The 17,330-nt window shown below is 39.9% G+C and overlaps 1 protein-coding gene across 1 annotated transcript; it reads right to left on the bottom strand.

Moving 5' to 3' along the window:
* Window positions 1–10,454: 10,454 nt before the first annotated feature.
* Window positions 10,455–16,903, bottom strand: LOC139718586 (monomeric sarcosine oxidase-like). Its single transcript, XM_071630052.1, has 5 exons — window positions 16,629–16,903; window positions 13,407–13,560; window positions 11,988–12,581; window positions 11,208–11,357; window positions 10,455–10,717 (listed from the first exon to the last, which is right to left on the bottom strand). Exons 1-5 carry the CDS (start codon window positions 16,746–16,748, stop codon window positions 10,455–10,457), a joined length of 1,281 nt encoding a protein of 426 aa, XP_071486153.1. The 5' UTR covers window positions 16,749–16,903.
* Between the last annotated feature and the right edge of the window lie 427 nt (window positions 16,904–17,330).

Below are 17,330 nucleotides of genomic sequence, written 5' to 3'. Positions count from 1 at the left end.
GTGTACAGTATCATGCGTGTATAATAGCTCAAGGTCATCTGAAGGTGACATCTCTGCCCCTTCATCGGGACTTTGGTCGCAGATTTTCAGAGACTTACCTCATCTTTAGCATTCGACAGACGTTTGTATCGTCCCTGGAACTTGCTCTGTGCGGTACCCATAGTGATCGTGATCGAAAAAGCAACAAAATTCGCCAAGAATGACTGAAAATGCTCAGAGAGATATAGGAGAACTACGTTATCTGACAAGTCAGAAAGTATAGTGTTGAGGAATCGCGTTGACAACATGGACCCTAGTTACGCGCGATGGAAGTATGGCGCATCAGGCGTAAAAACTTATTTTTACGCGCGCACTGGCGTTAGGCGCAGCAAGGTATTATTAACGAACAAAGGGAAGTGCGTACGTCACGCAGAGGGAGTAAAAGACAAGGGAAGTAGAAAGATTATGGAAGAGGAATAAACAAGCAAGCAAACAAACAAGCGGGATAATTCACAAAGACCTTAGGTGATACAAATGGAGATGGAAGTATAAGATACCGGAAACAATGGAACAGTCCTGAAATGTGCTAGACTATATCATGGTACTCAGCTGTAATCATGGTTGATGTCAGCTCTGAAGGTGTTTCCTAGCTCATCACATTAGAGTAGCTCGAGCTCAAAGGTAATGTAGTTTGCCGAAGGAAAATAGTGAAAATTTGAGTGTACAATATTTAGAAGAATGAGTCCGTTTTCTCACATCTGACAGAGACGTTTCATTCTTGAAAAAGAAAATTTCTATTCGAATTTTAGTTCTTAGTCCATTATCTTGAAAGTGTTCCCCCTAAAAAAACTCCAACAAATTAACATGCAATATAATCTATAGTTTTTTATTATTATTGTTTAAGTTCGAAAACGGATTCAAATCTCCTGAGCTCTATATGTGAGGTCTTATTACGTGAAAGGACTGTAATACACTACTAATACTCTTTAATCAGAATGATTCGTATCATAACCCTGTTATTGCACCTTATGAATCATTTCGAACTAGTCGATTGAGAGGATTTCGGAGAAGAGTGAAGATGGAGATGAAATAAAAAAAAAGGAGTAACGATGGAAAAAGCGGTTACTGCGTAAGAAAACCGAAATCGAAGGGGGGGGGGGGTTGGAATGGCGGGAAGCTTTTACTTGCGTAATTTTTCCATCTCTGCGAGATTCAATATGAAGAAAAATGATAATATACATTCTCTTACTGTACACCATTCTAGGTATGTTTCTTGATGACAAGGATTATGTGCATTTATGATTTGATATTTTCTCCTTTTAATGTGTAAATCCAGACACTACAAGCCCCCCCCCCCCCCCCCCCCATACATGGTCTTGATTTGTGACGTGACATGCGGCTTCATACTGCCTCTGAAAACAACGAACGTCATCATTTTAGGTTGTGCGGGGTCTACGACTGAATATGATTATCTGATTATAAGCCTCTTTGTGAACAATCCCTCACAATTATACAAAGTTTGGATGGGAGAGATGATGTACTTATTTTCAATATCGTTTTGGTCACAAAAGACAACTCTCCATTTCTCCTCGGTTCACTCAGCCAAGCATCAACTTCATCTTGTCGAGCTCTCACCTGTATACGTAGCCAGGGGTCCGGCTGCAACTGTGGCAGCGTCAGCATCGTTGGGTCCTTCTCCATTCTCTTCGTCTTCCTCGTTTTTTTTAATTAGTTTTTTTTTTTCAAGGGTTTTTTTGTGTGGACAAAATCTTTAAAATTGCTGTCATCATTATCACTGCCTAGTATGCCACCATCCTAATACCCTTCCTTTTCATACCTTTCTAGGTCCAAACAGATCAAGACTGATTACGTCCATCCCAGTACGTTGAAATGAGCTGCGACATACGAACTCTTTATCAGACTATAAACGCGCATTGCACACAAGCCTGGAGTGCATAATGGTCCCTCAAAGAGATTTTAAAATCTGCTTTGATGATAATGGAGGCAGCTACATTTTCGAACCTTGTGTTATATTTTTCATCACTTCTTATTGCCGAAACTGATGAATGTTCAGAAATTTATGTGAAATCCCCTTGTATGCATCCCGCATTTGACCACGTTGAAGAATCAGTGGAATTCTGTTTAACACACATAACCTAACACTCTTTGATTTCATATTTCAATCAACTATTCACACATCGAGAATGCGACTTTAAAAAAAAAACGAAATCACTAAAAGGACGCCTTTAAAAGACTCATAGATGTCAAAGGAATCCTCAGATAATGATGAAATAAACATCAATACAAAAATGAATATGCTAGAGAGTATTAACTGGTAATGAATTAAAAATAATGATAGTGATGGCAAGTGATTCTGTTCTACAAAGTTGTAGCAATAGGTGCTACTTAATGTATCTCTAGTTTCTATCACAAATGGGTCAAAATTGATTTGAAACATGCAATCTTCAAAATCGTTTAAAACTGTTAAGATGTGACCCTGAGGTGACGTTAACCAGCTCCGGTTCTCACTTTTCATAAATTGATTTTGCATTTGATTAAAGTCCGTTATTAAAAAAGGGGATGGATCGGAACTTACTTCTACCCCTTTCATATTGGCTTCCTCGGATGTCATGCCAGACTTGAGTCTGGGATGAACACGGCGTGACTGGCCTCCCAAATTCTTATGTAAACACGAGGTACAGCCCGTAACACCCTTTCATATTGATCTCAAACACGCCACGAACTCGGCACACGTTTCCATAGCAACCCGCTCGCGACACGGTCCCGTGATTACTTGCCGCCAGCTTCCCGCGCTTTTTTTTTTTCATCAAAGCGACAGTCTGGAAGTCCACCGAAATGCCGAATCCACAATTTTTTTTCCAAATGCATACAACAATACATACATTTTACAGCTGACAGCAATCAGTACAGTGTATGTATAGCCACTGATGACAGTCGTCAGTAATCATGTCAATTACTAGCGCAGACTCACAAAATTCTAAGCAGGCGCACTTAATTGCCTTGCAATTTTACACGTGAAATGAGTGTAAGATTGTTAAGACATAAATAAGACATAAACTGTAATATTTTGTAGTCAACACAAGAACAAGAATAAGGATTCGTTGTTCTTACAAATTTGATACCTCTGCAAGTCGGCGAGCAATTTGCTATGGTTTACAATATACGATAAATTAACGATCATTGTATGTTGACAAAGCACACATGTGTAACTGTACACATACTAGCGCGTTCGCAGTTGTGTTTATCTGGAATTTCCGGTTCCGGTTGTATGCCGTGTCCGTTCATATTGGCAGCGTCTAGCACGAACTTCACGCCGTGTTGGATCCACTGTTCGTGCTGTGTTCACGCCGAGTCGAGCTTTCATATTGACAGTGGTCTGGGATGAACACGGCATGTCCTCCGGAGGACGTGCCGTGTTTTTGGCGAATATGAAAGGGGTATTCTTTTCAGAATTGTCTGTCCCTCTACTAGCAGCCAATCGCAACGACATGCGCCATTTCTTTACCCAGCAGCACAAAGTGCATCCACCGACACCCGTGTGCATTCACGCGTATACGCGCAGTGTATTTGTTTGTTAACAATGGTCACTGCGTACGTGGGCGCCTGGTGATCACAGGACCAGCTATTGACCAATCACAGTCCATTTGCCGAAAAAAAAAAATGTAGGACACAGGACAACCTCTAGCCATGTGTTCCTCACTTTTGGTACGCGTTCCCCTTTGTTCGTTAACAATACTACTGATTGTTACGCAACTCTAATTCGCGTATAGACGCGGATTCTCAACTGCGCCAAAGCGCGTAACCAGGCTAGCTCCATGGATGCTACGTTGTCAACGCGCTGCTGTTTCCACAACAGACACTATACTTTCTGACTTGTCAGATTACATAGTTCTCTTGTATCTCTCTGAGAATTTTCAGTCATTTTTGGCAAATTTTGTCGCTTTTGATCACGATCAGTATGGGTACTGCACAGAGCAAGTTCCAGGGACGATACAAACGTCTGTCGAATGCTAGAGATGAGGTAAGTTGGTACAAATTTGCGGCCAAAACCCCGACGACGGTTACAGATCTCAGTCACCTTCACGTGACCTTGAGCAGTGTGTTATGCATACCATTATGCACCTATAGGCCTACATGAACATAAACCAGAATCACGCAACAACACTGAGCATTTTCTGCCATCATGAAAACGAAAAGAATGCGATGCATACTGCACGTACACACCACTTATGTTTGTGTTATATTCTTCACTAGAACATTACTGCCATCCATTTTTTTTTTTTTTGTTAGGATAAACATAGATTAGAATGAACGTACAGGGACCTTCGATATCTTCACAATATTGTGAAACCTGGTTTATATTTTTCTCCTTTTTTTTCAACTGCACCCGATGAAAGCTCATCACTTGATAATCACATAAACTTTTGCATCAATTACATTCGCCTACATGATAAAACCCTACCTCCTTACATTGAAATTGAGATACCATATTAAAGCAAGAACCAGATAACGGAAGTCCAACCAGCTATAGGCCTATGTCTCTTTCTGATAAAGTCCCCTATATCTCTCCTCCATCGCAGAGTCCACTCACTCGTCCTACCAAGCGCTCACCAACACCAGAGTGCATCCCTCCCGACTCCCAGTCGGTGTCCAGCATTCACATTCGGGGTAGCGGTGACAATATCCATGGTATACATACATCACGCACACTCTCAAAATGTTCTATCTGGAATACTCAATAGACCTATATCAAATGGTTTCCATTGAGTCTATGGATGGGAACGATGATGTGAAGACTACAACAAAAAACAGTCAAACATTATGTCTATTCAGCTTTAAAGTTGCACAAGATACTATAGTATGCTTTTAATAAGATGTCACACATCATTGTTGCACAGACTATATCACCATAATTATGGCACGTGTTTCAACTCTACAATTATTGGAAAAGATAACCATAGCCTACAGAAACTCGAGAATACTCTATGAAACAAATATGCTCATAAGGGACATATTCGCTGATCTCAGATGCATTGGCATGTTTAACATAATAATAAATGATGTTTAACTTAATAATAAAAATATAATTTGATAATTAATTATTTTGTTTTCGAGGTTCAAGAGCAGATTGCTGTATAGAGAAGTGTCATGGAGGAAAAATTACGAAGTTTCGAACATTCTGCAAAATATATTCAGCCAACAATCCCTCATGACTTACTGTCTGTGAGCGCTCCTCATTTCGTTCTCATTATCTCAAACTTGACGTAGTCGCCAGCCCTCAACTTGCTCCGATAGCTTCTATGGAAGAAGATTTTCTCGACGACGACGACGACGATGATGACCACGCCCAGAAGAGTGTCACCATGACAACCAGCCCGACGCTGTTCTCCATGCCTCCATTCGATGACGTCATCAAGCAAATGAGCTCGGTCAACCAAAACGATCGAACCGATGATTCAGGTATGATACATCTAGTGACAAGATGTTGCCCCTCTCTATGTCTTTCTCTGTGTTTCATGTTTGTAGGCCTACTCATCTTTTCAACTCTCAGTATTCTTCTATCCACATTCCCAAGTTAGTATACTATGTAGTCAAAATATAACATAATACCTGTCCGATAAAGTAAGTGGTTTCTTTTGCCATATTTGCAGAACTTGATTCGGCTGACTTTGACGACGCGTCCATCGCTGTAAGCGACTTCGATGAGGACATGATCTCATTGTCTTGGGCGGACTCCTTTCACAGCCGACTCGATATCGAGGTCCGTGTCAACACCCCAACGGAGATGACCGACAAGGGTGACGAAGTCGAGACAGCCGTTGAAAAGAAGATCGAGGCGGAGAAGACAGCAGCAGTCACTTCTAAGCAGAAGAAGAAACGTCCATCTTTGGGTGAGACATTTCTGCAGATGCTTATAATGAATGATAAACGAGAACTCAAGTTGGAGTTGGTTGCATAATAGGAGACCTCCTAACCATTCTGAATTTGGAGGAAAGAATCTGATTTTTGACCATTCCATGTCTGATTCCCAGCTCTTGTTTCAACAGGAGTTTCCGATTTCTCTTGATAAGTTTACTACACACTCCTACGGGAACTGCTCTTTCTTTCCTACTTTTGAGCCAAATCATCCCTATTTTCAGACAGAGTGGGAGTGCCCTCAGAGTGGGAGTGCCCTTTTTAGACAGAGTGCGAAATCTGCGTTAGGGTTGCGCAAATCCGGAAAGTTCATGCAGGTATTCTGGATTTCATGCAAAAACACATTGTCTCTTTGATAAATAGAATATTTCAATAATGAACTACGTCTGTGATGTCATCACAAAGAGTCACAAATTACTCTTACAAATATATATATTTTTTCGCTCTCTTTGGTTAACTACCCTTACAGTGAAGAGCGTTCGCAAATTTCTGCGCCGCAGAAAGGAGAAGAATGAACGCAAGAAGCCAAAAGGTTGGGTGTGGTGGACACCAGAGGGCACTCTTTGTGTCGTCGTGAGTAATTTCTCCCTTCATCACACATTTCACTAGTTGTCCACGAACTTAAAGTACATTCTTATGCATTCTCTGATAAAATTATGTAGAATTTCATCGATGACAGATGAGTTTCGGGCAAATTGTGATTTGGTTTCACATAAAAATATACTCAATTCATAATGACACCGATATGGTATCCATGGTAATTGCAGTAGAAACTCAATATATTATAGAGATCATTTGGACCAAGACAATTTGTTCTTTGTATCCGATATTTTTTGTTATATCAGTAGTCAATAAACAATACAAAACAAAAAAATTCATTGGGACCGGAGAAATTATAGTTTGTTATATCAGGTATTCTGTTCTATCAGTTCCATTTGTATTGAGTTTCCACTGTATCGGTAAAAGAAACAAATGGAAGGACAATAACAGAAGTCGTATAGATTGCTTTCTTTTCAGTAGTTTTCATGTGCATTAATGGGGTGTATTTTCTTCCATTGAAGGACGAGAATGGTAACTTCTTCCAGGAGCACCACGTGGTCCATCAGATGAGATTCAGAGAGCGGGCTGGGGGCCCGGAGACTCTCCGCTACTGGGTCTCTCAGGACTGCGCCTGTCCCGAGTGAGAATCTCATCTCACAGGTGGTATCTTTCCTTACTTTTATTCTTGTAAATGCGTTCTTCACTAACACGTTTGCATGCCACTAACACACGACGAAAGGGGGAGGGGGTATATAGGCTCGCGAGTATTTAGAAATTTATTAATGGCAGCTTTAAGTATACATTTCAATAAGAGGCAATTCAATATACACTTGAACGTAACAATAATGGAGCTTACATCTTCTCCTGAGGCTCTATGCTTATCATTACCAAGGCATTTCAAGGTGTCCATTAATACACCTTGTTCAAGTGGCAATTATCCTGGGTAAATCATATTTTCCAAGTGAATGCCACCATGAGACCGAACTTAATAAAATCAAAACTTTGAAAAATCAAGCCCCTAAAAGGGAATCCAGCATCAAATTTTGTCAAGGTTTTCACCTTCAAGCACTGTCAAGTATACTTGTTATTGCGCATGATCAATGAGTTCACATAATAAGATTTTGGAGGACTGTGCTCTTTTGAGAGTTACAATTAGTTGAATTTGCGCTAATGACAATGAATTGGCTTTCATCATTGCCATGATTGCTGTTATATTCCATGATGATTACAGTTGCTTTATGTTACAGTTTACGATTGTGAGACTTTTCTCCAATTACAGGGCGAGCTGTCGTTACCGAACAAACACCGATTCCTATAGCAATGAGCGTCAATTTTTACACCAAATGCCAGGGTGATCGCATGGGCGTGTCAGCAACAGGGGGTGTATATCTGGAGGAGTGGGATGGGGACAAAAAAAAACCAAACAAAACAAACAAAAACAAAACAAAAACAAAAATGTTGCCTTCTAAAACCTAAACCGAGCTCCATCAAACAGCAGATTTATTGAAAAAAAATGGTCAGGTGCAGATGAATGAAATACAATTGTATTGATCTCGTCATTTCACTATAGGCGGTGAGGGGTCCATGTTGCAAAGCAACTCACAACAATGCAAATACATGTGTTCACCTCGACAATACAACCAAGCAATATAATGAGCTATTCGGATAGTAAGATTTTGCTGTTGTTCGTGCGAGAAGCATACTCTTGAAAGAGGGATTTGGTATATAGGTGTTTTTACACCATATAGTTTTATTCTACTTTTGCAAGTCCCAATTGGACCCACAATTTCTTTTTGGATAGTACCTTGCGTCAGTCTCACAAAATATAATAATAAATAATAATGATTGCATTTATATGGTGAGTTACGTCAGATCAGTTTATGTTTTTGCTGGGTGATGGAAAAACAGCAGAAGCAACAACAACAACAACAACAACAACAACAAAACCTTGAATTCCTGATTAAGAATTTTCTATTTTGCAACGAAGGATCACAAGCCCTGTACTGCGAACTTTTACAATGGCATTTATGACCACTGTACATTCAATAAGCCATGCTCGAACTTTTCCATAATAACCCCATTTGGCACGCAGTTTGTTAATTTTCTGGTGAATTAATAAATAAAAATTAGCACTCCGAGCCTTTTACAAAATTACATAAATCGTGTAGCTTGTTTTATTGTATCGAGTCCTAAATGTATTTTCTATGGTATAAGCAGTAACTTTTGTAGTCTGTTCAATAGAGACGAAAAGTATTGAGTTGTTACAGAGGTCTGGAAAGATGTATGATACGAAGGAGAAAATATTTTGTTACTTACTGTTCAGAGGAAAGTGTTAGAAATAGAAAGAAGAATGATACAGTATAGATATAGTAGGATGAAAATCCCACAAATTTTCTCAAAGAAAATTTATGGGCAAAAGAGAAAGAGAGAAAAAGAGGGGGCGGGTAGGGGAGAGGTATAGGAAAAGAGATAAAAACAGCAGTAAGACAAATCATCGACGGGTGTGTGTGTGTGTGTGTGTGTGTGTGTGTGTGTGTGATGTGTGTCTTGATGTATCAAATCATTACTACGCTGTATGAGAGTGAAGCAACAGTGTATTATTACAGTGTATATCCAGGAAGGTGCACCTCCCGGACCTGGTATATCGCAAATCACTCTGAAGTGATACCTTCGAATGACTGTCATATCACAAAGAAAGCCTGGAGTATACCGGATATAATAAAGACAACAACAAACAAATCAAGAAACATCTTTATTTTTTACAGACACTTGGCTACAAAGTAACCAACACGTTGTTACTGTAGGCAATATATTATGTAGCACAAACAATACAGTTCATTCAATATTTTGCATCCCACTGGTACAATAGGTATCACTTATTTCATATCAGTCATGTCCATGATGATGACGAGAAAACAAAGCACTATCCACTTTGATGACGAACAAAATGTCTGGCAACACCCTCCTTCATGTCCTTATCGTTTGTATTTACTCAATACATGTAGTTCTTTTCTTTTCTAAATTCGCCAAACACACGACAAACCATCGACCGTTCGGATTGTCAACTTTACTGGAAGAGAATCACAAGTTTCTCAATGCACAGCTACAAACTGTATCTTCAAAGCATCCATGCATTAACAATTACACTTTTTTTTTACCAAGGTTTGTAGCACGGTCCAGGGTGAAACGACAGTAACAACAGCAACGACAGTAGAACATATTGGAAAAAGGAGAGAGAGAGAGAGAGAGAGAGAGAGAGGGAGAGAGAGAGAGAGAGAGAGAGGGAGGGAGGGAGAGCGAGCATGGCGAGGAAAACCACGGTTATTGAAAACAGGTCTTATAATAAACGATGGCATGACATTAACCATTAGCTCATTAGACCAATACATTTACACATGTGAGAGCTGTAAGTCATACGACATACATTTTGGACTGTATAGTGCGATTAGAATAATTGGTATGCGAGTGAAATTACCCTCAATTGTACAGGCAAGACCAGAGGTAAGATCATTGAGCAACTTGGTCATTCATCGTTTTCTCTGTTATCATTATCATTTGCAGCCCTGACTTAGTATTGACACTTATAAGAGACACAGGAAATGTATGCACAGAACTGTTGAGAACAGACGACAGCACTTCACCTCAAAGGAGATTCAATCAGCTCATAATACTTTTCCAACTGAAAGGGTGCAATTCAAGCAGCCCATTACGAAATAGATTATCGCTTATACATTCTCATAATTTCTAACAAATTGAGCGTTATACTTTACAATGTGTCAATGTGTTCATCCGTAACACATAGATGAGGACAACAGTAATTTCAGGGAAAGAGACTTCAGTTTGCGCTCATTCTCAAGATTTATACATGGACAGCTTACAATAAAGAAGCCAGTCATTATTTGCATCAAGATGTTATACATTATTCTGTATTGTTCATTATCTCTGGCTTATAGAAGGCAATCAGTTTTTCCTTTAAACCATCTTTCTTTCGTCCCAGACTATAAATTGCTCTTTGGAGTTTGTTTCGGGTCCACATCCTTGTACTTGACTTTGAAGAATTCAGCGGGCAAGTCATGGTCCCATGAGCCTTTGGCAATCATCAGCGCCCCCATGCGACCAACCTCGTCAGCGACTATGGCCCCCGAGCCATTACCCCCTACGACAACCCCTAGGGTGGGCGTCACCATGTCGCAGTAATAACGGTCCGTAGGTGTGCTTGTGATCACGCAGGTAGCGGCTGTCACATACTTTGGTGTGAAATCTAGAATGCAAATCAAGAGCTTTCATTATCTACGCTATTCATTTACTAATGCGGCAATTCATTTTGATTATTAATTGATTGATTAATTGATTATTAATGGTCAGCTAGTCTAAAATTCACTTTTGTTCATTCATTTTTCAGTAAGTCGATAGTCTATTGATTCATCAGAACATGCTGATGCATGAAGAATATCATAGTTCAACTTGTTAAAGGTGACTTAGAATGACACAGAGAGGTACAGGCAAAAGTTGCCAAGGAAACGAAGATTCATATAAAAGAATGAAAGACTTGGAATGAATCAAAACTAACATCGAATCAATCAAAATAAACTTGAGCACGATGAGAAAACTCTAGGTCCCACGGTTGTCAATCAAACATTACGGAAACAATGTTCTTTTTTTTCATCCTATCCTTTAGTTATACCCACCAAAAGAGAAAAGAAAAAAAAAGGACATGGTTTCAAGTAAAAAGAGGGATTAAGAATATTCACCTGTTAGCAAACCATAGAGGCGTGCCGTAAGGAAATCTATTTCTGATTGGGGAATGTCCTCTCTGCGACGATACCAGGATATGACGTCATCATACGTAGGCAAAGGTCGATTCAGGTACGATCCGTGACCAACTTTGATGTATATCTTGCCTTGGGTGATAAAGAACATGCGAAAACAACTCGGTCAATGATACAAATCTATATTGCTGATTGCCCAGTTTCGACATTCAGTAAGTTGTCAGTATGTGCTAAGGCGAAACAATAAGTGTCCGTACAAATCTGTTGGCTTAGAAATCAACAATGACAAGAGAGCGAAATTCATATTCATCCTGTACTTTAGGCATTCATAACTGGTTACAATACGATACGATCCACGACAAATAGCAACAGCAAACTGTTTATGATAATTTTGATGCTTAGAGTATAGAAGACAATAAACAAAAAGTCAATAAAATGGGTTTAATATTCAAATCACATAATCCGCTTTTCCCTATAAAAGATCCGACATAAAAAAGTCTCTACCATCTGGAACAGATCTGGAAAGTGTACACGATTAAAAACTTGATCATCAGGTTTTTTGTTTCAGCTTTTAGAATGATCTATCTTCCCTGCTCATGTTTATAACGAAAAAGAAATAATAAATCGTAATATCAGTATCATTAATTTATTGTTAAGAATAACAAAAGTTGCATTGGCGCTGTGGAAGAATAAACCCCAATCAACCCCAAAATTAACCATAACCACATAAAATCACGAGGAAAAAATGAAGTAATCACATACCATCTGGATACCGCATAGGAGGAAAAAAGTAAAAGCTCCGGTGGTCCTGCGCGTAGTCAAATTGACTCACTGTGCAAGGAATTCCCACGAGGCGCGCAACGTCCTTGTCGGACACTTCCAGAAAGACTGCCCTCTCCGTTGTCAAGGTGATATCAACCTCGATTCCAGGAGGGAGCAGGCGTCCAAAGTTAGTGAATGCGCCAGTGCATAACAGAACACGTCGTGCGCGAATCCCTCTTCCACCACTTGTGACAACCTGCATGTATCGACCACCCTCACACTGATCGCAAACTTCCCTGACTTCGTTGACGACGTCGGTGACCACATCGCAACCATTTCTTGCTGCGACGGTGATGTTCGCGGCGATGTACTTGCGCGGATTCACGTAACCGGCATTCTCGCGTTCCAGAGCTGCTACGTGAGTCGCGTCAGTTTTGGGAAGCTTGTCATGAGAAGGACGGTTGAAGCGCGCGTAAAAGCGCGAGATTCCCTCAGCGTTCAAAAATGTCGCAGGGAGACCTAGGCGTTGAATTCTGGCGAGCCTCTTCGGGGTTGTGTATGACATACATCCAACCTGATGGAAGAATCGAATGCCTGGTATAATGAAAGCAGGGTGGAAATAGTCAATGTGATGTGATAAGCAGTGTTGCTCGAATTATCTTTCAGACCCGCATCGATCCTTTTCAAAATGTGGTACACTGATAATACGCTGTGTATATAAAGCTTTTTGCTGCTTAAACATACTGGGAAAACGTATTTCCTTGTCGATTTTCACAAATTCCCATTGGTAGTTGTGATACTCGTCACATTTAATATCGCTTTTATATGTATTATCGATGACAAAGATTCATCAAATCGATTTCTACCTTGCCGCTCCTCCCCGAGTGTGAAAACAGCCAATCAAAATGATCGTGAATCAAGGCAATAAAAAAAAAAGCAACCAGAACAAAACATACGAACAAACTTGTGACAGACCATTCAGAATGGATGTTTAATGAAGAAGAACAATCATGACTACTGTGTAGTACTGATTAAGTAGAGAAAACTTGAGATATATACACCTTGCAACTAAGTAGCGTCCAATCCCTCACCTTTACTGGGGCGGATCCAGGAATTCCGTAAAGGGGAGGCGCCTTTGCAAAATTAAAGGGGGGGGGGGTGCACGCATCCCCCATTTTTTCTTTTTATTTCTTTTGTTTTAACCAAAAATAAAGATCTGGATCCACCACTGCTTTATATAAAAATAAGTTATCATGATAAGCTGTGACCACTGACGATCTTCAAGCCCTGCTTAGGCCAAATGAGCAAAAACTCAAATCATCAAGATTACTTTGTACCGGATTCACGTCTACACAAGAGTACAGTCTATTACAACACAAGTGAATTAAACTATGGGATTATCTCTTTTTCCTTGTTTACCCGATTCCTTCTCTAGCTGCCGCAGTCTACTGATCGATCGCTGGGCCAGGACCAACCAGGTCTCGTGTCGTATGCTCTCGCAGATTGCACTCATGATTCGCCCCTCATCATAGTGGGCGCCAAACACCGAACGAGTCGAACCTTCCCGCCATTCCTAGAGATCGTAAGTCGTACATTGTCGAAGGAAACGAACAATTAAAGAAACATCAACATTTGATGTTTTACCAGAAGTAAAGTTCGCTCGTTTTGTCTCGCGATTCATATAACAAGTAGACATTTCCCTCGAAACGGCATAAAAAGTATAGCCCCTCCCTTTTCAGTAATTTAGCATACAAATTCAAAAATCTCAAGTCATTCAGACAACTTGATACCACAATGATGTTGCAACACTATAGTAGGTATACAATAACGGTCAAGCCAACAAAAAGAAATCAAACATGTAGGCCTATAAATGTACTTGGACGTATCGAGAAAAACAAAACTTATATAATGTAGGTCATATGACTAGTGTGCATTATCACAATTAAAAACGTATTCCATACACAGAAACATTTACGTATGTATACAAACGTGCACAGAACAATGAACACACACATACACGTATTTACATACATACACACAAAAATAAACACATATTATATACTATAAGCTTACAGACATAATGTGTATACTATATATAATTTATATATCAATTCATCCTCAGTTATTATTACGTACTATGGACTGAGCAGATTCTTTTGGACTCGACCCAGAAACTGAGGGACTGAAAGTGCGAAGTGGCCCCGGGATTTAAAGCACTTCGCTCTGGTCTGCTTGATTTCCAACAACCGTTCAAAATCATTGATAAAGGACACCAAAAATTGGTTTTGTGAGGTTAACAACGGCTCTGCTTAATTATCATCGCCCTGCCGAACAGCTCTCCTATGTACCGAAAATGAATACAATCTACACGTATCACAAGCATCGGTGCCTTTGGACTTGGACTTTGTCCCGGCTTGATTCAGAAGTATCGCGGAAAAAGCATAGAATAGAACAGCTTATTTCCTGTCTTTGCTCTGATTTTATTTTCTCTACACCCTGGTGATTTCTGTAATAGCTAACCTCGATCGTATGGCCCTGTATGATAGAACGCGGGTAAAGGTTGATCGTTATTGCCGACGTTGCACGTAGTCATGTCAGTCGATGTTCTGCTATAGGTTTGTTTGTTATGCGTATTCATGTCTGCGAATATGCATACCTTTTTTGTAAGTGAAATGAAATGAAACATGCAAGATAATGTTGGCCTATATTATCAGGGAGAACAGTATTTTCTGTCTGGTAACAGTCACAAGAGGTAATGTGTGTGTGTGTTTGTGTGTTTGTGTGTTTGTGTCAGATGTGCGTGTGTGTGTGTGTGCGTGTGTGCTTGTGTGTGTGCGTGTGTGCTTACATTTTTGTTCACTTTCAAAAAAGAAAAAGAAAGAAGAAGCTGTTTGTGGAGATTTTTAGCGATACTTCACAAGTTTGATTATCATTGTAAGTACATGTAGTTAAATTAAGTCATCTAAACTGGCGTCCCTTGCCGGATCTCTATACAGCCATATTCATGGTCGTGACCGGCGCTGTATAGATATACAAATATCCTATAATTTCTCACTGAACAAAGAGAATTATAGGCTTTTCGTCGAATTCGGAATCAACTTACTTTATGCCTTTGGAGGGTTGTTTTTCAATGCTAAGTTCATGTGACAGGGCGACCCTTGAGAGTGCATGTCAGGTGACTTATATCCACATTCTAAACAGTCATACACGAATATTAATTTCGCAATAACTTCTCAATAACAGGGATAAATCATTAAATTTATACTACATCATCATGCTGTTTCTCTACTGGCATTCTTTTCTTTTCCCCGAGGCGAGTCGCCGAGACCTAGGTGACTGAAGAATGAAGGCTTCATTTTACGGAAGACTACCCTGGTAACAGTTTCTGCATTATCTAGGTGTTTCAAAAAACATTTCCCACTTTTGATCATTAATAATTCTGAAACTGTTCATTTGATAAAACTGTCATTGATATGAATAATAGCTGAATAGTGTACAATTTTGTTGAAAGTAATTTGAATGTGAAAGCATAAATCAGTTTCATTAAATCTAAGATTGATTTTGAAGTAAGGTTTCAGATTTTGGTCAAATTTTAACCCTCTGTACAAAAAATGAACTTTACACAGAAACCAATGATTTGTATGTGAGTGTGTGCTGACAATGGCCCTGAACAATGGACATGCCTGAACCCACCTGTTGACTGGGCGTCAGTCTCGCGCTCCCTGGCTCATGAATGCTTAATCAATAATTCATGTTGATTCGCCCTGGGCACTGCTAGTCTGAGTTCATGCACGGTAAAGGGTAAAATGCATGCACATGGAAATAGTAAGCACATGTTTCCATGTACTTGCAAACACCACATTTCATTCCAGCTGGCAATCATTTTCAAATTTTGCTTCACATATCACTAAATTTGGGATATAATTAAACATAAATGATCTAAAGTTCCTCATTTTTATACGACTGTCTACTAATTAAATCGTCTGACAAATTTTCGCTTTTTCGATGAGAGATCATTTTTGGTAAAGAGTTCAGCAGCATTTATCATTGGGGCGATTTGTTTCACAGTAGATTTGTTTAAGGCTCCATATACACAAGTGTATACTCTAATTGATTTTCTTTGCTTCCTGTCACCATGTTTACGATAGAACAGAAGGGATTCATTGTAATTTCGTTTTTCAGAAGTAGGGAGAGCACTGTCGCGACTCAAAGACAGTATCGGCAGGTGTTTGACTTTACACAGATACTGCCAGAGGCTGAATAAAGACTAGTTGTGACAGTGGAATTTCTCATGAATAAATAATGAAGCATTCAAACCCTGGCCATTGTTCAGGACCATTGTCAGGGTGTTAACCACACACTCCCATACACACCCATTGACCCCTGTGCAAAGTGAAATTTTGTACAGAGGGTTGAAAATAGAGCAAAACCTGGAACCTAACTGTGAAATTAATCATGGATTTCATGAAACTGATTTATGCTTTCATATTTAAACTACCTTCAATCAAATTGTACAGTATTCAGCTATCATTCATATCAATGACAGTGTTATCTGATATATAGTTTATGAATTATTAAGAATCAAAAGTGAGAAATGTTTTTTGAAACACCTAGTATTTATGGTGTTCTCGGAGTTCACACCTGTTCTGTAGGTTCCGCGGGACCAACGAGGCAAGCCTTGATTCCCTCACGCGACGAGACCCAGCGAGCTGCAGCAGATCCCGTCATACCGGCCCCCACGACACAGACGTCGTACATCATGGCGTTCTTCACTCAGATGTCCAGGCAGACAGTTCTTCAGGTAAGAAACTAATTGAACCTATACGATCTCTTGTCTCAGCAACGACGGTCTTAATCATCAACAGTCTTTTCTTCTTCTTCTACTGGTAGTCAATGTTTCCCTTCATTATGTTGACGTGTAGCCATAGACAAGCCAGGTGCCAGGAGCACTGAATCCCATACAGTAGGCCTACGTACAATGTGCCAGCGCCTTCAACGACTGCTTTTACAAGCCTGATCCTCGCATCACTCACCGAGTGTTTAGCGCGGCTGAACTTGAGCTCTGACTACACACCTCAAGTCAACACTCGCACAGCGCTTCAATATATAGGCCATGGGGTGAGCTGGTTTTTTCGCTTGTTTCGTTCCGACAACTGCGGCACTAAAATTTCTCCACAGCTACGTGTAAAAAAATACCCAAAAAGGCTACAGGAAAAAGTTCGACACAAACCCTCCTGTAGTATTTTGGTAATTTAGGGGGAAACAGTGAACTTTTTTGTCACTGAGGAGCTCAATATGTACACTTTGCCGTGTACGATATTCATTCGCGAACGATCATGTGAT

This window comes from Diadema antillarum, unplaced genomic scaffold, assembly GCF_040938485.1.
Source record: "Diadema antillarum isolate AM-2024a unplaced genomic scaffold, OU_Dant_1.0 scf00000097, whole genome shotgun sequence".
In the NCBI taxonomy this organism is placed as follows: Eukaryota; Metazoa; Echinodermata; class Echinoidea; order Diadematoida; family Diadematidae; genus Diadema; species Diadema antillarum.
This window is presented reverse-complemented; position numbering and strand designations above follow the sequence as displayed.